We start from the raw sequence: 22239 nt of genomic DNA, 5'->3' as shown, positions 1-22239 counted from the left end.
TTCTGAAAAATCTTTACCACCTGAATTAAAGGGTGCATAATATTTGATAGAATATTAGATGAAAATGTTCTAAGGGCTGTCTTTTATAGCCTCATGCTTTAATTATACATCTCATTTCAGTGTGAGATGTTCAGATGGGAATGTTAAAGAGTATCTCAAAGTGAAACTAATTTTGTTTTCTACAGCAAATAAGGTTCTGATTCAGCAAACTCTGGTCTGTGTAAGCTTATATATGTGGATTTTTCCAGTTAACTCATATGGATAATGGGTCCATTTATGTGCTTTAGTTCTCTGCCTGGGTAAGGAGTATCACACTGAGCTCCATAAATAAACTGTCTGAAGGCAAAAATAAATCTTCCTAATCTGGGCAAGCAGAATTCATTAGCTCGTATCATACAAGGGGTGAAAAGTAGTAGTGATACAATGGCTAGAATAACTTGGGATTTTCCTAAGGAGACTGAGAAGCTCTCAAGGTACACAGAACAGTCAGGCAGCAACAAAGTAAGTGATCAGGCCTCCAAAATTCAAAATTCAAAATTAGAAACATCTCACCAGGATGGACATGTCATGGCAAACTCTTGGGGATAACTCTGATGTACAGGGGGGTGATGGAAGCTGGAACTCTATGTAGCGGATGGGGAAACCTGGGTTTGTAGGAGAACCCACCTGATGCTTGTGTCTCATGACACAATCACCATTTAAAATGGCTAGAAAAGATTGATATCTCTTAAGAAGTGGTTCTTGTCCTAAGAAAAGTCTGGAAACTGCTGCACAGATGAAGAAACTGGAAAATCAAAGGGAAAACTGAGATTCTTTACTATGCAGATCTTTCATTTCATAGAATCATTGAATGGTTTGGCTTGGAAAGGACCTCAAAGATCATCCAGTTCCATCCCCTACCACGGGCAGGGACACCTTCTGCTATCCCAGGTTGGAAGCCCTGTCCAGCCTGGCCTTGGACACTTCCAGGGATCCAGAGGCAGCCACAGCTTCTCTGGGCACCCTGTGCCAGGGCCTCCCCACCCTCACAGGGAAGTAATTCAAGTAAAGATTTCCCTCCCCTTCCAGAAGAGCTGCCAATCCTCTAATGCTGCACACCCAGAGAACAGGATGGGTTTGCCCCCAGCACAAGCCATGACTGTAATTCAGGCCACCTGGGATGAGCACTGGGTATGAGAATGGAATTTGTGTTTGGCAGTTATAAAATTAAGCCTGTCAAAAGCTTCTTCTGTAAATGTTAATACATAGTGACAGATGACTAAATTTGAGCTATTTTGGAGTGTTCCAACTGCCTGAAGTCTTACATCAGTGCCATAATACACTCACAACCACAAGTGCATGTTACCTGTTTGCTCAAAGGGATGAATTCATGTTTTAGCCCTGTTACTTGTCTCAAAAGTTTCCTCTGGGATCTTCTCCATAGCTTTACTTGTACATGGTTTTCATTAGGGCTAATTCAAGGTAATTTCGGTTTCAAAAAAGTGTTTCAGTTGCTGAAGAGGTGTCCAAATCAGGCTTGTTTTGCTGTTTTTCTTTTCTGAGTCTTTGTCTGCTGACTAAAGTGAAAAGCAACACCCACCTACTCTCACAATAATTACATTGTTCTGTCATGTCTTTTATTTGTTTGTTTATTTTATTAAAAGATGTCTAAGCAAATTGAATCAACTGGTTAGTCAACACTGAAATGACACATTTTTTACCTCAGTAAACATTTGAAACCATCCCTGCAGAAGCTCACTGGAGCAGCAAGATAATTTATTTATTCATTTAGATTTTAACCAGACTTACCTCACATCCCAGGCAGCACACACACATTAGGCAAAAAACCACCAAATAAACAAAACAACAAAAAATCTACACAAACCTTGAAGACCTTGGCAAATTAATGCTGTTACTGTGGAAACAGTAATGAAGTTTGCATCTATTGGCAGTTGTGATCAAATCTTCTAGCTGATTAACATATTAATTGTGGTTCATCTACTAAATAACCTCATCTCTTTATTTACTAATTCTTTTGTTGCTGCACATACTTTAGTTTCATGCTTGTTTCAATGTCAAGCTTTTCTGGCTTATTACAACACAAGGCTGATTCCGAGGAGCTTTTATATTCTTCTTATCCATGAAACCTCCCAGTAAATCCCAGCTTTCACTCCCAGGTGCTTTACATACCCTGATCATCAGGACAGCTTTCCTGATGTCCCGAACTCCATCGTAGACCAGGCGGGAGGCGTCGATGAACTCGTTCTCCTCAAAGGGCTGGGGCACGTTGGCACTTAGGGCTTCAATGGCCACCTCCACTTGCTCAGCAAAACGTGGCATCACTGGGTTAACACAAGGAAAGGCAGCAGCATTAGACACCTTCTCTCCTGAGCATTTTTCCACTGCTCTCGGGTATGGATAGTTTCCAGGAGACACGGCACATGCTGTCCTGGCAATTCCCAGGCACAGGGAGGCTCCTGGATGGGTTTGTGCCCACCCTCCACATGGAGAGCTCTGGCACGTTACCTGACAGCACAGAAACAACCACCTCTATATTCTCTCCTCCAATTGTACAAAGAATAGAAAACATGCTTTAAAAACTGTGATTTACTAACTTTTAAAAGGCTGCAAGATACCTGAGCAGTCAGTAAAGTTCATTTAAAAGCTTTACAACCTGTAATGAGCACAGTACATATTTATATCAAGTGAGCAAAGCAAACTGTAACCATTATACCCGCTAATTTACATAATTTACAGTCTAGCTCATAGTAAATAATAATAATAAGGGACAAAATGCAAAATCAAGGATATTATTTTTGTGAAGACACCAAAATGAGTCTTCTGTTTCTTCACTATCACCATGTATGTAACACAAAAAATAGCCATAGGTATTGGCTAACAATATTATAAACTGTGGCATGAACTTATTTAATATACAATTTAAAGCAATTATCTACTTTTGTAAATGGTTTCAGGGCATTGCTTAAAGTAGCAAGAAGCTTTTCTTTACATTTTGCAGAGGATTCCTTTGAAGGTATAATCACTTTCTGCACACTGTGTCTGCAGGAAAATACATCTTTCCCAAATCAGTCCTCTAACAACTTAAACCCAAATCCTACAACCATGAACATCAGTGGTTATAATGCACCTACATTCCTGTACTTGTTTACTCCTCTTCAAAATTTTAACATTAATATTGGCAGATTGTGCTCATGGAGGACAAATATAATCAATGTTTCATTAGAAACCTGGATGAAAAATCCAGTTGGATTAATTCTTAAGAATTTAAGGAACTTGGATCAAATTTAAGATTTATAGATAGCCATTTTTTCATCATATTCACATCACTTTTATTCTAGCATTTCGGTATCCAGATCATGTATCACTGACTTTACTATTCTGGCAATATAATTGAAAGAACAGGAAAAGATGATTCCTAAGTCAGTTGGTTGTGGTTTTTTTTGTTGTTAAAATATTACCTTTCTTGCCCATCTTTTCCCTAAACCCTGTTTTTAATACACTTATTGGTAACCCGAACTCAACTAATTGAAAACAAAGGGGAATTTCCAGTGTTATTTTCACCAAGAGCAGTGACAGTCTCTCCTAGGAACTTCTACTGTAGTAGGAAATCACATTTTCTTCTTGACTAAAAGTTCTTAAATTTATTTTAATCATAATGAAAACTACATTTTATGCATCTTACTGTCTGATTTAAAGTAAAACCACAAAAACATATGATTCAAGAATAGTTTACATTTCGAAGAACAAGTGGCAGCAACCACGAGCTCAAACTTTCTGGCATTTAAATATTACTGATTGGATGAAAATGAGGAAATCTTAAAAGGGATATAGTAATTCAAATCTTGTTTACACATCCCTATAGATATATATATATATGTTCATATAGACAGATGAAAGAACAGAACTGTATTTTCCATGCAGATAATATTCAGTAAGTTCCTGGGATACACTGGAGAAACAGGAAAAAGTGACAGCAACAATAGACCTTAAAAAAGTAAACATTAACAAAACATTGCCAGGCAGAGGGGAAACATTTTAATTAGATAAAGAGTTTGAGAGAGCTGGAAGTTTTGGAAGGAGTATTTAATAAATGCATATATCAAATTACCTTAATTAACAGTACACTCGAAAGTGTAGTAGGAGGCTAATATGATTGCATAAGGAAGTCTCTAGCCTGAATATCAAAAAGCAGTCATTAAAAATAAAATGAAAACAAGAAAACCTAAAGAATAAAAGAGAAATTATTTTGGGTTATTGGCATAAAATAAGTAAAACTAGAGATGCAAAAATGACAACAAAAAAAGAAAAGGAGGTAAAGAACATTAATATTTAGGGTTAAATTAAATTTAAACTTAAAATTTCTGTCTAAAATTTCCTAACTAGCAGAGGTGGTCAGGTATTGGATATAATTAATAGTAGGTGCAACAGGCCTGAATTAGGAATGGGCAGTTTGAAGAACACCTACATAAGCATAAAGAAATTTAAGTTCTAAATTTGTATTTAAGTTAACAGAGCATAGTAAAATTTACCCTGTAGTTCTTAAGAAAAAAAAGCAATTTCTGAACCATCTTCAAGAACTCAAGAAAAACAGGGTGAAAATTACACAGATTTAGAAAAAGAAAAAAAAAACCCAAAACCCACTTGTCTATTTTAGATAAAGGCATATAATCATTAAATAAAGGTTCCTGTAAAGGTAGAGAAGAAAGGAAGGAAGATTTATAACATATTCAGCATAATTTCACCAACCAAAAATAAAATGAAACATTACTTAGAGCAATTAATGTTTAATTATCTGTAAATAATCAGCAGATGCTGGACAGGCAACAGATTTGTGGAAATAAGTTGCACCAAGCTTGTACAATTTTTCCCTTGACAGGGCAGTGACAGTAGGGAAGGCAGATATGACACAGCTGGACTTTGGGGGGATCTCTGTCATGGCCACACGTGACATTCTTAGACCAAAACAAGGGAAATTTAAATTACATGATTGTAAGGTGGAAAGCTGCATTTTATTAATATTCCTGAACATGAGGTATTCATTCCTGACCACACTTATTACCTCCACTGGGTGTGGAAGCTTCTCCCATCGGCTCTGATTTTGCAGACCTGGCTATAATTTAGTCCCTAATTTACATTACTACACATGAACATCATCAGCTGTTTCGAAATGGAAATAGGTATTAAACTGCTTTATGAATTGCTTGCTTGCCAATCGTATTTTTAGATCAGTGCTCACTTTTGATTAGACAAGCAAGAAAAAAACACCTTTAATAGGGGGCTATTACTCAATGCTTCTCTAAGCATATGTTGTCATTTAATGCAGTGAAGTTTTTGAAAATTGAAAATTGGGTTGAGATCTGTATTATTCTCCAGTTATGAGCTCCATGACAAAAAACCTCCAGTCTTTCTTTTCTATTATTTACCACGCAAAGAAGGATATTCTTATGCCAAAGGTGAAAGAACCACAGGTAAAATTCAGGCAAAGGTGTGAGCTTGTATCTGGAGTTAAAACTTGTAAATGCTTTAGACAGAGAATGATTCATTTATTATGCACTGAGAAATTGGCTATAAATTTTAGATTCAGAAGCAAATCAATACTTCTGGGGAAAAATTAAACATTGGTTTCTTAGCTTGAGCTGTGGCCTTGAAAGCACTCACACATATGCTTAGACTGAAAAATGCAGTCCATTAACATCTCTCAGCCTAACTACATGAATTAATTAGGCACCTGCATAAATGTTGACAGAATCAGGTCCCAAGTTAATAGCAACACTTCTAATTCACTGACTATGTCATTCCAACAAAATAAAGAAAGCCTTAAATGGCACTGAAAGCAAGACCACTGCCAACAAAATCTAGGTTGAATGGCTGCTGGAGAAATACTGGGAATCAGAAAAGTTGAAATTACTTCCATTTTATCAATTGATTAATTCTTTTAAATTATACTTTTATTTTTTGCTATCAGCACAGTAGGAAACCAGCACATCACCATGTGTGAATTCACACCTTGATCGAACTTGTAATTTTTTGTGAACCACCCTGCTCCACAAAGAAAATATTTTCTCTAAAGGTCTTCTTGTTTTTCTCCATATCGCCTACATACTAAAATTATCAAATAATTATCTGTTTTCTAAAAATATATTTCCTATTGACTTTCTCTCCTATGGCAATCAGTTTGTATTGCAATTTTTGTACTTAGAAGCATCACTGCAAATTTTGTTTAGTGATATGGGAACAATAAGATCCCTGACAGAGAGGGAAATGTTAGGTTACCTAATAAAATTGAGATAAAAAAATTTAAAATGTTTGGGCGTTCTTGTTCGTAGCATCAGAACAAAAAGTTTCATTAATATGCAAGATTAAATGAATGCCTTGCTGATTTATTGCACTTTTATGGCCTTATTATTTAGGAACTTGAATTCCTCAGAATCTTAAGTAGATGTGAATGTTCAGAAATGTAGAAAGGGATAATTAAGACACAAAAAAAAGCAATAAAGGTCAAGGACCCTCCAGGTGCATGGGTTTCTAATTCTTAGCAGCATTAATGGGAGTCAGGAAATTTGGTTTGGTTTTGTCCCACTTCATACAACTGAAAGCTTTAAACCTCTTTCCTTATACCAGACAGAGAACAGTAGATGCTTCCATAGACAATTAATCACACCTAGCCTACTTTAAAGACTCAAGTTCAACTGGATAAAATTCTGATTTTCCTCTGCCCACTGAACAGAGAGGGAGGTGTTTGGCTTAGACCAGATGTCTGCTTTAGACAACCAAGCTTAGGCATAAATCAACCCCATTTGTGCACCCAGTCCTGGAACACTTTTGACTCTGAATCAGGCAGAGCACCACAAGACTCCTTTCCATCCCAATCTCACTGGCATGGAAGGGTTCCCAGAGGTCTCATCTTTGGGGCATTTGTCTGGCTATTTTTGAATGGCACCAGCAGAGCTATTTCTCAGAGCTTCACTTTCAGAAGATGAGCACCTACTCGACTCTTTCTAGTATCCAGGGATTTGGATCCAAGGGAAGCACCCTTCTCAAAGACCAGGGGTTGTTTCCTGGAGCCAGACTGTCCTCAGACAAACCAGACACTTGAGCTGCAGAGAAGTGACTGCTCTCCTGTACCCCACTGCACCCAGATGTGCCCTCTGGCTGGCCCTGATAGCTCTGGATCCATTTAAGCATTTGTACCTGTCCTTGAGAAAACTGATTTTCCCCATGCCATGTTCAGAGATCAGACCCATCATTTAAAGTGCCAATCACCTTATCTAAGTAGCCCTTAAATGGTTATAAAAATCTGGTCTGATGTGGGTAAGATTATCCAAGAATGACATGGCAGTCTAAAGGTTTGGACCAGTACACTGCTAAAAGTTTCAGGATCCCTGAGAATGTCTGTACTTCTCCTGAACATCAGAGTCATTTGTGTCACATAAGAAAATTATCTAGAGTGACTGGCAGGATTGTGAACTTAAGGTTACCAGGAGAGAGTAAAACGAAAAAAATCCATGAATGATCCATTACATTGCAAAAATAAAAAAGATGCTCTGTTAGAAAAAAAGCTCAGCCATTATCCAGATTTAAGAGGTTTTAGTATAAAAAATTCACAAAGTTAACAGCTTAAAAATTTCAGGGCTCTGGATGAAATTTCTTCAGTTGATTTTTCGGGGTTTTGAATTTATTTTTTTATTTAAATAATTCATAAATTTACTTAACTGAAGAAAGAATGCAGTCTACTGGGAAGTTCAAGTATTTAAAACAGGTGTTTAAAAGATAATTCCTAAGGTTTATCTGACATCCTCTGTCAAAGACAGCACAGTTGCTCGGTTTCATCTGAAGGATGAATAAGGATACCTTATTTAGCTCAAAGTGTTTGTCAAAGTCTGTTTCTAGAAGAACTGCACATTCCTTATCAGAAGGTTCTATATATTTCACGAAATGTTTTTAAGTCCTGGTCTCATATCATATAATTTACATTTCAGTCATGACTACTATATTGCTAATTGAAAAGAAAAAGGTTTATAAAAGTCTACTGAAATATTACATAATGTATCATAGAATCACAGAATTGTTTGGCTTGGAAAAGATCCCCCAGATCATGGAGTCCAACCCTTAACTCAGCACTGCCAAGGCCACCGTTAACCCATGTCCCCAAGTGCCACATCTACATGGCTTTAAATCCCTCCAGGGATGGGGACTTCACCCCTGTCCAGGGCTGGACAAGCCCTTGGGCGAAGAAAACTTTCCCCAGTATCCCATTCTAAACCTTCCCCTGGCCCAGCCTGAGGCAGTTCCATCTCCTCCTGTCCCTGTTCCCTGGGAGCAGAGCCCGACCCCCCCAGCTGCCCCCTCCTGTCAGGGAGTTGTGCAGAGCCACAAGGTCCCCCCTGAGCCTCCTTTGCTCCAGCCTGAGCCCCTTTCCCAGCTCCCTCAGCTGCTCCTGGTGCTCCAGCCCCTTCCCCAGCTCGGTTTTGGGTATCAAACCCCATGTGTCTCACACTGGTGACTCAGGAAATAGGAAAAGCAAAATTAGGGCAGAGTGCTATGGCACAGAGAAGGAAGGAACATCACCATCCAATGCACAGGATCATCTTCTCCCTTCCTGCTATTTACTGATTCACTTTTCTCCTGATGAAATGGTTAAAAGTCAGATATAAAATAATGAATATCCACACCCTATAGCAGTTTGCAGCGAACACAAGACTTTCAGGAAGAATCAGCCTTCACTGCCAAACACTGATTGGGCCACAGCCTGTAAAAACAATGTTCCCAGGTTTCCTTGAATTTATGACCAAGTCCTGGCCCTTTGGCCCATTTGTGTTAAGTCTTCTGGCACTTCCCAGAAGGCTCCAACATTATCTGTGGGTTTATGCAACCAAGCAGATTGGCATGGGAATGGGAGAAATGTATTTGCTCATGTGCAGTCCAGGTGGACAATGAGATGGACATTACAGAAATTAATGAGATGTCTGGAGCACCAAGTGTTGGGAGACAGGGACACACACACACACAAGAGAGAAAAACACACCTTCAAACTTTGTCCTGACTGAATTGCCATGCACAGAAAGATAAATGTCAGGGGAGAAGCCAGGTAAGTGCTGTTTGCCTCCTGGCCAGCATGGCATTAAGGACAGGTACATCCCAAAGCGGACAGAGGAGGGTAACAGATGTCGGCTGCAGGGACATTTCTGACTCACCAGTTTCAGCTGTCTCACTCTCCTGTCTACCTGTGCAAGACTACACACAGTGAGCACCCCCAAAATATTATTCCTGCCAAAAAGAACTCCCTTCACATTAATATTTCAAATAAAAGCAAACTCTTCAGAAAATTCCCTCAAGAAAGCAGTCTCATGCTGTTGGACACAAAGTGGGTTATGTAACAAGCAAACCACCCTCCCTGGCTTCGTTGTAAGTTTGTGTATATCAATATGTAGGTGTGTGTAGGCAAGGGGATGCAAGGAAGACCAGTGCTTTTATTTTAAAACATTATTGTACAATTCACACTTGTATTCACAAAACATTCTGTTGGAGTTGGTGGATGGATATTCATTCCATTTCTCTGCCTTATTTTCCAGACCCATTAAATTTCTTTCTACTTCTACCACCACCACCCTCCTTATTTTAAAAAGTGGCTTTTAAGAGCATGAAATGTTTTTGAGAACAGATTTGAACAGCAACTAAATAATAATGGTTTATGAAAATGGGAATGTCTATTATATTAACCAACTATTCATTATATAAGGTGTCTGGCACACCCAAAATAGATAATCCTCGTATTTTTCAAACTCTCACTGAGTTAATGCGCATCTAAGTCTTGAATTTTCTTTGATTAAGGAGTAATCCTTATCTTGACCTTCTTCCATTTCTGGAAGATCTTTAGGTTGTGGAGAACAAAGTGGAAATACATACTTGGGATATTCAGTGAATATCTTGCTCTGAGCACAGCCTAACATACTCAGCCCTGATGTGAGGGCTGTTGTGCATGGAAAAAGTATCTTTTCTCAGCTGCCCATTTCAATGCCACAATTTTTTCTGAGAGGATGAATTAACTCAGAACCTTCCTGTCAATGTGGATAATATAGATTTAATTACTCCATTTACCTAGAGAAATTAAATAAAAATATCTTTTAGTCTCATTTCTCTCTCCCAACCAGCCCACACAGCATTTTCCTTTTGGCAAATCTTGCTGCTGCCTATTCACCTGTTAATTAATGCATCGAACACCAACCACGGTGCTGACCCTGAAGTGTCACAGGATTTCCCTTTCTGCCTGCTGAGAAATGACCACTTGTGCTTTGCTTGTGCTTTGTCACCAGCTCTTAATCCATCAAAGGCCTTAACACTCACCCCATGGTTACCCATTTGCCAAACAGCTGCATGTGCAGGACATTAGGAAAAGCTTTAAAAATCTAAATCAATTACATTATATTCTCCTTTAGTACTGTGTTCCATTTTTAAACTCTAAAACTGGAGAGAAAAAGAACTAGCATTTCAGCTTTGAGCCGCAGTGGTGATCTATTCTTCTCTTAGGTCTCCTTTAATTGCTTTATAATGCATTTTGTATGATTTCTTAGTGTATTCTTCTGTATATTGATCAGAATTTCTCTGGTTAAAAATTCTTTGGATCAAACCAAGCAATAGTGGAACAGAATCTTGGGTGTTCTCTGGTCCTTTTGTAAAATACCTTTTCTTTAATAATGCATTAATTTTTCTGTTGTTGTTGGTGGTGACACCTTGACCTTTGGATTTCAGTTTAGCAAAACTTTAAAGAAAATGCTACAGTACTTTGCAGAATAAAAGTCATCATTTGATCAAAACTCCGGGATAAATGATCTCATCTTCTCAGGATGATGGTACCCATAAGTTTTACTGTAACTACCTGAACTCCCATAAAACATGAATTTAACATCATTTATTTTTTAAATAGGCTCCATTTTGCATCTTTTAGCTCTCCCTCAGATTCAATATGGGGTTTTTTTGATTACAGCTATGCTTAAATTTATCTTCTTGCTGCTACATTTTGTTTCCCTTCATATCACTGCTGAAAAAATCCATCTTTCCCACATTTAGTATTAGCTTTGATAACATCACTGAGCTGCCTTTTCCTAGTGATAAATATCTTTAAAGTTTGCCCTACTCACACTGATAAAACTCTCACAGGCTTATTGCTGAATTGCCAGTAATGCTGATTTTCAGCTTTAGTCCATTCTGATAAAGACACAATAAAAAATTTGTGTCAAAACAGAAGTCGGAGTGACCTACTTAAAACCAGCGAGTTACAAAGTTACTGGGATATTTTTAAAACATGCTAAAAAGCTGAAACTCAAATTTCTGGTGTGAATCAGACAATTTCAAATTTCCAGTGTCCTTCACAGGAGTAACCCAAGCAGTATGGTACTTGCTGTTCCAGGATGGTTTCCAGGCAGCCCAGTGCAAACTGAAGCAAAAAAAAAAAAAAAAAAAAAGTTGGGAAGTTTTCACAGCCTTTCCCAGGCAGTTCTGGTCTGACTTGTTCTGCTCTTTTCACTTTCATTTCCCACTCACTTCCTTTTACCACAGCCCTGCAAAGTCTACTCCATTTTTCCCAGCTTAAATCCAATCCTCTTGACCTTTAAAGAATGTCACAGCTTTTTTTTTTTTCTTTTTCCCTCCTTCTGGAACCTCAAAAATCTTGAAAAACAGCATCTGGACTCATTGCCTGTTCCTTGATTTCTTTCTAGGGACAATTCTTTTTACTTGTTCAGAAACATGGTTTCTTGCCTTCAGCTTTTAGAGCTTCTGAGATAATTGCTGAGCACACTTCAGTGTCCTCCTCGGTGAAGGCAACGGGAGAGTCCTCAGCTGGCCTTGGTCACTCTGGGTACTGAGCAGGATGAGAGATCTCAATATTCAAACAGAAATTCTACTCTGTTTCCTCTTACTCCTTCCCTTTCTTTTTGCCTTTATCCTTGTTTTTAACTTTTTCTTTCTTCTCTTTTCCTTTCCACCCTTCTCTCCTTTTATTTTTTTCGTCATGGACAACTTGCAACAGGATAATTTCACAGCTTTCCACAAATCTGAATACCAATGCAGCATTTAAGAGAGAGCCCTGAAAAAAACTGTCAACCAACCAACCAAAACAAAACAAAAAAAACACAAGGAAACAAATAAAAAACACCTCAAAAACAATCAATCAACCAAAAAAATTGAACCTTGAAGCTCTAGTTTACTCCTGCACAAGTAACATCCACTAAAATCTATGAGTTTAGTGTTTGTTCCCAGTGAGCCCTATGGACTCTGGTTTTATAGGTTTCATCTTGGATTTATAAGAAAATCAGCAAGTGAGAGCTGAGTTTTTGTTATGGTTTTTAAAGGAAAATGGAAGTACTCAATTTTAAAAGGACATCAACCAGTCTGTCACTCTTAATACTGCTGCCAGAGATAAGAACCCAGCCTCTACCAAGTACTTGGCTTTAAAGGCAGTTTGTGAGACAAGCACAGGCAACAAAGCACTGAAACACTAAAAAAACCACCCCATATATTCCAAAGGCTGCAAATTAAAATGACAAACAAATAAAACTTGGAGGTGAGACTGGTTATTAAAGCAGTGTTTGTAGTTTCCATTCCTCAGAAACTATCAACGTCATTTTCATGAGAGATTAATTTTTTCTCCCTAAAAAACCATTAGCAAGGTGTTTGTCTTTCCAAAACACTGTATCCATATTTCTCCACTGTGGATCCAACCTAATACTGATAGAACACAGTGAAATCTCTGGAAGAAGAGGCTTAACAGAGGCTTTCCTTTTCTGAGCTGACAGTTAAAAGTAAATAATAATTACAAGAGGAAGGTAACGTGCTTATTTCCCTTCCATTATCATTTAGCTACATTTTTTCCAGCTTCCAAAAGCACTTCATCTAAAATTAAATTAAGGTCAATTAAAAAAACAACAAAAAAGAAGGAATAAATATGAAAACAGTGAGATGTTCATGACTGTGCTTCTCACAGAGATTTGATGTGCACATCTGTGGGCGGAACCTGAATCCAAATAAATCACTGGCATCATTCCTGAGTGTTTGGTAAAATCTGGGCAGGAACTCATAGTGATTGAGGAGTGGTGATGAATTGAAAAAATATAAAAATAAATGTATGCATTCATACATTCCAGATCATGGAACCACTGAGGTTGGAAAACACCTCTCAGACCATCGAACCCAACCATTTCCCCAGCACCACCGTGTTCACCACTAAACCCTGTCCCCAAGTGCCACATCCACAGCGTTTTTGAACACTTCCAAGGATGGTGATTCCAGAACGGCACAGGGGGGGTCTAAATTCCATTTTAACCACTTTATTCTAAGGCGATGAAATGAGTCAGTAAATTCTACTTTTTTTATTCCTAGAGAAATAATAATCAATGCCTTTGTAAATGGCCTGAAAAGCTGCAGATAGAGATTGTGCTCTAATATTAATTATCCACATTCACAACTGGCAGAAATTGTTTAAGCTTCATCAGCTTCATTGAATTTGGGCCCATTCTGTCTCCTGAACTACTGCTACACAATTTGTACATGATACAAAGTTCTTAATATTGTAAACATAATATTTTATTTTTTTTTTAATACTCACAAGTTTATTTACACTTTATAAAAGAAAAAAATAAGTAATAATTTTGACTTGGAGGAACAGGGACTTGTTCTTACCTATTGAATCCCAGCATTAACACGTTGATGTTGTCAAGATGCACTCAGTCCAGAGTTTATAGCACTTAGTTATAATTCGAATTGTATCAAAAAGTGAATTAAATATGGAATATAAGTATTTTCTGTGTGTATTACTGATCTATAGAACAGCACTTTATAGTTGCCTGTTGAAAAATTTTTAATAAAAAAAGTTATAGAATGTTGGGTCACAAATTTTAGCTCAATAAAAAGCCTGAGCATACATTTTGTTTTGTTTAATAAAGAAATCTTAATGGTAGAAAGAATTCTTCATAGTCCCTTCTTGACCAAAAGATGACTTTAACACAAGAGTGCAGCAAAATATGTTTATCATGTAAACGGAAGAGATTATTTTCCTTCTGTGGATTCATAAAACCAGCTCATAAACTTTTAAAAAGAAGCTAAATTTACAGTACTTATTCCACTGATCTCGTGTTGGGTAGGAAAAAATAGACTGACATTAAGCTGGGGGCTACAATACCACAAGTAATATTTAATCATCCCAAAATCAGGCTTTTTTAGCTGATTTTGTTGATTCCTGTTCTCTAAGCAAATACAGAGACTGCAGATCTACAATAGTTTTTGCTTTTCCATCTCACGGGGCAATTCCTGGGCTGTCTGAAAGTCAAATTGGATGTGTCCTGAACTGGTGCAATTTTCCTTTGTTCCTTCTAAAATAATCCTCATGGTTTTAAACCCCAGATGAACAAGTGCAATCAGGCAGGGGAGGATCAGCTCAGACACTTCCAGACACCCACAATTCGTGCATCTTTATCCTACCAGGGGCACCTGATCAGTGCGTGGAGACCCAGTCTGTGAAGTCAACGAAATTCAGAGCATGATTCACCCAAACCCACCCAAACCCACTGCTTTTAGATGAGAGCACTTGGTAGCACTGCCTGCACTGAATTATTGAGAGCACTGATATAAAGGGCTTTAAAATGACCAGCACAGACCTAATCACCTACACTGAGATGAATCCAATCCCAGCTCTGTCAAGGCAAAAACAGATTGAAAAAAAAAAAGAATATTTCTTCCCAGTCTACCAATCTAGAAGACTTTTCTACTTTTATATACTCTACATATTTCATACAATCTAGCAGACTTTTTTATTTTTTTCAGTCAGGTGGTACATTTTCAGTTGCTTATATGTATTTTTCAATGAAAAGTTGAGTTGTTTTGTTTAGCAACACTTCAGTCATCAACGAGTACATTCACCTGCACAGACTAAAGAGTAATGTTTGCAATGATTTTCTGGAGACACATAATACACAATCAATCGACTCAGAAGAAAAGGCTGTGTATTATTTATTCAAATCATAGAAGCTTTGATGTAGTGGCCTAGTCTGGATGTGTTACTGAATCTCTTCTCTTATATGGCTCCTGTCAGTATGACTTCTGCAACAGCATTGAGTAGAGAATAAAAATCACACTCATGGCCATGAATTTATTTGTTTATATCTTATTTTCAAGTACAGATTTCCCTCTGAGTCACGGATCTCAGAGAATTAACTGAAAGTTTTGAATGACTAAATAAGAGTATTTCAAAAATTCTTTCAGCATTTCAACAAACTTACCAGTTTCAGAGAGCAGTTTGGTAGCTTCCAGCACCTTCTCAGTGTAAACCCCAGTCTCATAGTTTTCCATCTCTGCATTGATGATGTGAATGACTCTGGCAGCACGGCCCCGGATGGCACCTGCGGTTCTGTCCAGCGTATCCACATCCCCCTCTTGCAGAGCAATCACACACTTATTCACATCTTCCAGGATGTGGTTTTCTGGGATGGAGGGGAAAATACAGCTCATTTAATTTGTTCTTCCTCATAGCAAAGCTTACTGATTTGGGCAAATGTCAGTATGTTAAAAAATTGATATATATATATATCTTTATCCAGGCTGCAAAACAGATGCCCTTCTGTGATACTGTCACATAATAGTAAAAATCAGTGTGATATTTATCTTTACTAGGGACTGGGTTACATCATCCTTCCTCTGCTGTGAGACCCAACCTGAATTTCCTTGAAAACCAGTCACATTAATATCTCAAACATCACACTGAATTTTATCATAATGAAATTGTAATTAAAATTAATGCAAAGGGGAAAGCAGTCAAATATTTTGTAGATTCTCTAATAAACAGTTGGGCAATTTTCTGAAGGTGAATTTACACTCTCCCATAAATGTTTATTATGTTTGGCTCATTTTTTGCCTCAGTAAGTCAGAAAAGAACATAAATCATATTGAAAAGACAACAGCAGTGGCCTTTGTAGATAGCACAGAACCTGGGCATGAGCAGTTCATCTCCCTCACTCCATCTATGCCAGAGATAAGCTGGGAATTTCTAATAACACACACTAAAATTATATGTGACTGTGCATATTCTGAAGCCAGAGTTGACAACAGTGACTCTGCTCAGAGGAGGTGATATAAAGCACTTTTATCGGATTCTTGGGAGCTGCATTGTTATTTTTGTGCCTCTGAATCAGGCCGTCTGCTCTCATGTGCTGCAGTATCATAATTTATGTAGTATTCTCACATACAAATTATGTGAAAGCATGAAGAAGATTTTGACTAGGTCAGGTATTATTTCCCATCAGCCAGTAGAGTCAAAAATAACTTTAGTAAAACCACAACTGAACTTCATATCTGACTAAACTCAATCTGAGAAACTCAGTAACTCTAAACAGCAACTTGATTTTCTGCTAGAGACGTATCTAAACTGAAATTGAAATGTTATTTGTAGTAGTAGTAAAAGAGAATTAATCAGTTCACCAACTGTTTTTTGTTAATTATCCTTTGCCACTAAAAAGAATGACTCACTAATCTTCACCATTACAAATTCCAAGGTTGGATCATTTGAGGGTTTCAGAAATGTTTTACATGATGCGAATTTTACTCTGCAACAACTTTGGATGGAAACTGAGAGTCCCCTGAGCTGTGAATCTGAGTAACTTGCAGAGCAAAATTCTTTGTTTAAAACGCTCCCTACTCAGAATGAAAAAGCAGTGCTTTGTTAAAATTTTTCTTCACTGTTTCCACTTCACCAATTGCTTTTACCATGGCACAAACAAATTTTGCCCAACAAGAAGTGATGTATGGATTTGGACAGCGCATTTGGAATATAACTTATTATAAAATAACTTATTAAAATTATGGTCAGCTTTCTTTTGGTAGCCACCATGTTACTAAAACATAACATCAAATGTGAGAGTCAATATGAAGAGGAGGAGGTGTCATTTCAGGAGGTACGTTTAACCAGATAGTGGCATTTTGAATGCTTCACTGCTTTAACATCCAAAAATAAAAACACCCTGTGTAAGCTGAGGCTTCCAAGCTTTATAGCAAGAGCAACAGGCTTTCTGTTTCCTCATGTTTAACAGAGATGTCTATGCAAAGAATTAGGAAAAAAACACACTCTAAACTTAACAGAAATAATACTTCTCAGCCACCTTGGAAAGTTTGGATCTAAGTCAAAACCCTGTTAGAAAGAATTAAGATTTGAGAAAAAGAAATGAAAAACCCCATCATCCATTCAAATTACTTCTTGTTTATGGATACAAGCACTTGGAGTAAGCAGAGTCCTCAAAAAACCAAGAAAATGGACATTTGAGCCAGATTTCCAATGCCGGATCGTGGACTGGGTCTGAAGTTTACAGCCTCATCACCCCTTTCACTTAGAACTAGTTCTGCCAGAAAGTGTTTGTCAGCTTCAAATCTCAAATAAAAATCTATGTTCTCCCATATTCTGAAGTACCCTTTTATTCACAGAGCTCATTTTCATTTCCTTGCCATGGCTTGCAGGGAACACTCGCTGGGTTGTTGAACAGAGGAGTGTAAGTAACTAAACCAAACCATTTCCCTGTTAATAAGAGTAGCAGGATACAACCAAACAAGATAAAAAGGGCAAAAAAAAGAAAATTAAGGAGTATTTTTAAAGGATAAATATACTTTTCTTCCAATATTTTTTCTCACAAACTTCTATTAGAAAATTTAGGAAACATCAAGGAAAATAATGTAGAATGAAACATAGTATTTCAGCCAGACTACCTCATGAAGTCTGGCCCTTCTGAGCAATTCGAGTGAGCAAAGCCCTCTTGGCACTCTCTATGTCCTTACCCACAAAGTGAAATTCACCCTTCTAAGTGAAGTAGGAATGTGAGTTTTCTGCAGCAGAAATTAACCCAAGCCATGCACTACCTTGCAATTACAGCATTCACTGGGTATGACCATATTATAACAATACACTCTGCCACAAGCTGAAGCACTTTACCAGGAGGATGGAGAAAAGACTGCGGCCCAGGGTCAGTGTCCTTCTCTTCTCCATCCCTTCTTTACCCTCCCAACCCAAACCACCCCACGATTCTGTAAAGTTAATTTTCCTCATCTTGCCCACAACTGCACAAGGATTCTAACAATTTCTACAAATACTCTCAGCCTGTCACAGGTCTTGAACACATTTTTAAAAAGTGACCAAAATCCTACTTTGTGCCTGAGTTGAAACAAAGAGTCTCTAGGAATAGAAGCAAAAACAGGATACTATTTTCTGGGAGGTGAAAAGCCAACTGTTGCTACCAGGGATTAATTGACATGGCATGGTTGCTCCTACTGAGTACAGACGATCAGCATTCCGATAGAAATGGACTAACAGGTTGATAATGCTTTAGTAATTACAGCTTTTGTCCACCCTGACCCAATACTTTAATTTAGGTGGGTATTTTTAGAAAAGTCCCTTGATCCCAGTACCTGAAACAGAGAGGAAATCATCCACTGAAGTGATGTCATCGACAGCCTCAGTGAGAACTCGCACCTGTTTCTCCCACTGGTCCTTAAACACGTCCATGTTGTCCTGGGCTACTTTGCTCTGGGGTCTGGCAGCCAACGTGAGTGCAGCATTAATTACCTGTTAGTCAAACCCATTTGTTAGAAGAAGAGTGGCAATTTTTTTTTTGCAAGGGAAAGAGCAAATAGGTTTTATGGACTGCGTTGAAAATACAGCATTACAACGCATTTGATATGAAGGGTCTTAAGACATGGGTGCATTTTTCACAGTTTGTGGAAATCAGGCAACAATCTCATGACACAGACAAGGCTGTGCTCCTCTTCTGATGCTTTTAAGTGCTAAAAAAGTTCTCAAGTACTTTTTAGCAGGAATCTTAACTCACCTGTGGGCACAGACTATCAATCTGTGTGGCTGCCATACGGACCAACTTCACACCTTCTTCATTATTGGAGATAGAGCAGGCCAGATTTGCAACCTGCAATGAAATCATGAAATCATCAGGATGAGAATCAAGTTCTAGGCAAGTGAGCCATTTGATACCTTTCTCTGCTCTCACTGAGCTTTGCCTGGAATAAAAGAATTTTATACCAGAGGAATAATACATCTTCTGCACTGGTGAACAGAAACCCACGTAGATGACCTCCTTACTAGCAAACGGAACTACCCATCTTCTTTACATTTCTCTCAGAATCTTCGTTCACTGTCAAGTGTTTCACGGTCTCCTCTATAGCTTGGAAATTATCTGCTGAGCGGGAATGCAGAACAGCCACACATTTATCTGTACATTTCCTTTTCTCAGTTTCTTTTTCCTCTTATGAACCATGTTCATTATTAACACAAGTGATCAGGCCCATCCACACACTCTGAGCTTTGCAAAATGAAGGATTTTTGATGTTCTTAGATGTGGAATCATACTTTTCAACCCATAAGAAAAACCGATACCTTCACTGATACAAGGAAGTTACATATCCCTCAAATATCTTCATTGTTTCTGATGGTTTTATGTTAAAATCTTGTTAAAATAATTTTAATTTTATTTGGACTTTTTTCTTTTTATGCGTTTGTCTGCCCCACAGTAAAATATCCATTAGCAACACTAAAGTAACCTAGTGATGTGAAATATCCCTGTTGAAAGCCTTGTTCTGTAATACAGGACTGAAGATCTTGTTCAAAGCTCTTTAAATCTACATTTACTTGCCCTGGCACAGCTTTGGGAACCTCATAAGACTGACGGCTATTTGGATAAGATAAAGACTTGGAGAGACATCTGAATGAGATCTAGAAATCAGACTGTGTCTCCAGACACAGCAGAGCTGCATCTCTGTGGCTTGGATTCAAGTGGAGGAGCACAAAGATCACAGAGCTCTTCCAAAAAAAAATCCATTCCCAAAAGCTTTGTGCCAACTCCATGAGTCTGCCATGGGTTTTTCAAACAGCAATTCATGTCCCAGTGCACACTGTGATATTTAAATCACAAAGGTACATTTTGGGATGGGGAAATACAGGATGGTTTTTTAATCATCCAAAATTATGGCTCTTTATTCTAATCTTTATTAAAATAAACTTATAAAATTTTAAATATGCTTCCTTCATATTATTCACTGTGCCTGAAGGCATAGCTATCAGTTGGAAATGATTCATGAATTAGTTCAAATGCCCCCACCTTTCCAGTTTTCCTCCAGTCTCCCCTTGTGGTATTTGTTCTCATCTGCAGTGCACATCCCTGCCTTAGCCCTGATCCATCTGTTCTGCATAGAGCCTATTTCACTTCCAGTTCTGTGCAGCGTGGCTTGCATTTATCATAGTGCCAAAGCCCAGGCAAGAAAAGAACCCAAGGCTTCAAAGAGTCTTGCAGGTATTTCCTAGTCAAGATTTTATCATAATGTTGTGATTTTTATTTTCATTTCATGATGAGACAAATGAGTTGGTCTGTTTGTTAACAGCTTCAGAGCCCTCATGTCAAAAACATTCTCCTGAGCTGACATCTTCCAATTAATTTACCATTTTCTCTAGTCAATTCTTTGCACACATCAAACAAACCACTTTCATCTTCACCAGAAAAAACAGCTAAGCAGGATAATATTTAGAATGCATTAACATGAGTGTAAATTACAGACTTAAAAACTAGTAAATGATATTAAGTTTAGCAAGTGCCACCTTCCTGTATTAGAACTAAGTGGCTTTTCAGACTGCCCTTACATTTTGTGATGAACATGATAAGAATTTGTCCTAAGACTTCAGATGTAACATTTACTTTTTTTGCAGATAGAAATATGTGACTGAAGGGGGCGGGGTGTCATGAAATGACCATCAAACTATAAAGCAGGTCTTTGAGTTCCTCTGGAAGGGAACTTTGCAGATATAATCAGCAAAAGTAAAACTTATTTCTTCTTTGTGTCTGTTAATTACTCTTTAAATAGAATCTGATGAGACAATATTTGGATGTTGCAAAGTTCCCTGTTTTTCCAAGAAGGATACAGGCACAACCAGAGAAATCTTTTTTTCCCCTTTTTTTTTGTAAAATAGAGTTCAGTACATCATTTTGGGAGTTAGCATTAACACAGGAGTACAAATATAACGTACTGCTACATTACATATATAGCAAAGAGCATTGCAGTTATCTGTTTTAAAGAAATAATGATACACATCATCTATAATCCAAAGTTTAATAGTTTCTGTGGTATATTTTAAGCCTTGCATAAATCATCAGCAGTCAGGCAGCAATACCATTCCACAATCCAGCAGGGAGTGTGCCAGCCTGCACCACAGCAAGATCTGATTAAATCAAATAAACATAGAGATAAGCAAATTCCACAACGGCAGATGCAATCTGGATAAAATTGAATTTTGCACTACAAATCTATGACTTTACCCAAAAGTTAATTTTTAAAACATGGCAAGAAATAGTCTTTACTTGCTTAAGACTGCTTTTCAGTGCATAATCATGGATCTGTGAAACAAAGAAGTTTAGGTGCACTCAATCACCAGATACCACACGATTTAATTACTTTGATTGACTTTGTTATCAAATGCACAGTCAAGTCACTACCAATTTATTCTTGACACAGCAAGGTCCACATGCATGCTCTTACTTGATAGAAACCACAAGGTAATTCCCCCTGCTTTAGCTTATTATAAATTCAGCAACTTCAGATATTTTTCCTACCTAAAACTATGAACAAAAAAACTTAAGACACAATTGCACCCCACTTAGCTGAGACATTTGGAGTAGATGCCAAACTGATCCCTTTGGACAATGTATAAAAAAGGGAGTCCCTTCCAGGGGCTATTTCAGGTGCCTGGTTGACTCATCCTCCGGATGTGTTTGGTTTATTATTTAAACTTAGACTACAGCTGGCCCTGGTGATTGTTGAAAAATGTATTACTGAAATAAAAGATGTTTTACTGGTGCATTATAACTTGTTTTGCATGGGCATATTTAATACAACATGTTTTGTGAAGAACACAGCCACTTTTGAGGTTGGGAATTACTTAAACGTGCCACTCCTGGGTTGGATGGAGCAGAGAGCTTGGAAAGGAAAATAAAAAGGCTGTGTATTAGTGTATTAGCTGCCAATTTATCAGAACTTTGATTTGAAGCCTTTACCTTTGCACTTCAAATGCTCTGTCTCCACCAAAGCATTGAAGGGGAGGTTTCATGAGAGGCTGTGGAAGCAACCAGGTAATTCATTAATTTTTCTTTTTTTTTTTCTGTTTACTAAGTTCCTTGAGCACACTGAACTCACTGAGTGCCTAAGGAGAAC

General features: G+C 37.8%; 1 protein-coding gene across 5 annotated transcripts in view; it reads right to left on the bottom strand.

The window, feature by feature from the left end:
* CTNNA2 (catenin alpha 2) overlaps positions 1 to 22239 on the bottom strand; it is a 466491-nt gene that overhangs the window by 43565 nt on the left and 400687 nt on the right. For all 5 annotated transcript variants that reach the window (XM_032107990.1, XM_032107992.1, XM_032107989.1 and 2 more), the window contains 4 exons: positions 18858 to 18950; positions 18439 to 18595; positions 15273 to 15473; positions 2170 to 2321 (listed from right to left, as the gene is read on the bottom strand). In XM_032107990.1, coding sequence (XP_031963881.1) covers positions 2170 to 2321; positions 15273 to 15473; positions 18439 to 18595; positions 18858 to 18950 — 603 coding nt within the window. The remainder of the gene's footprint in view (positions 1 to 2169; positions 2322 to 15272; positions 15474 to 18438; positions 18596 to 18857; positions 18951 to 22239) is intronic.

The sequence above is a fragment of the Corvus moneduloides genome, chromosome 5 (assembly GCF_009650955.1).
Source record: "Corvus moneduloides isolate bCorMon1 chromosome 5, bCorMon1.pri, whole genome shotgun sequence".
NCBI classification, from domain to species: Eukaryota; Metazoa; Chordata; class Aves; order Passeriformes; family Corvidae; genus Corvus; species Corvus moneduloides.
The sequence above is the reverse complement of the archived record's forward strand: the minus strand, read 5'-3'. Positions and strand labels throughout refer to the sequence as shown.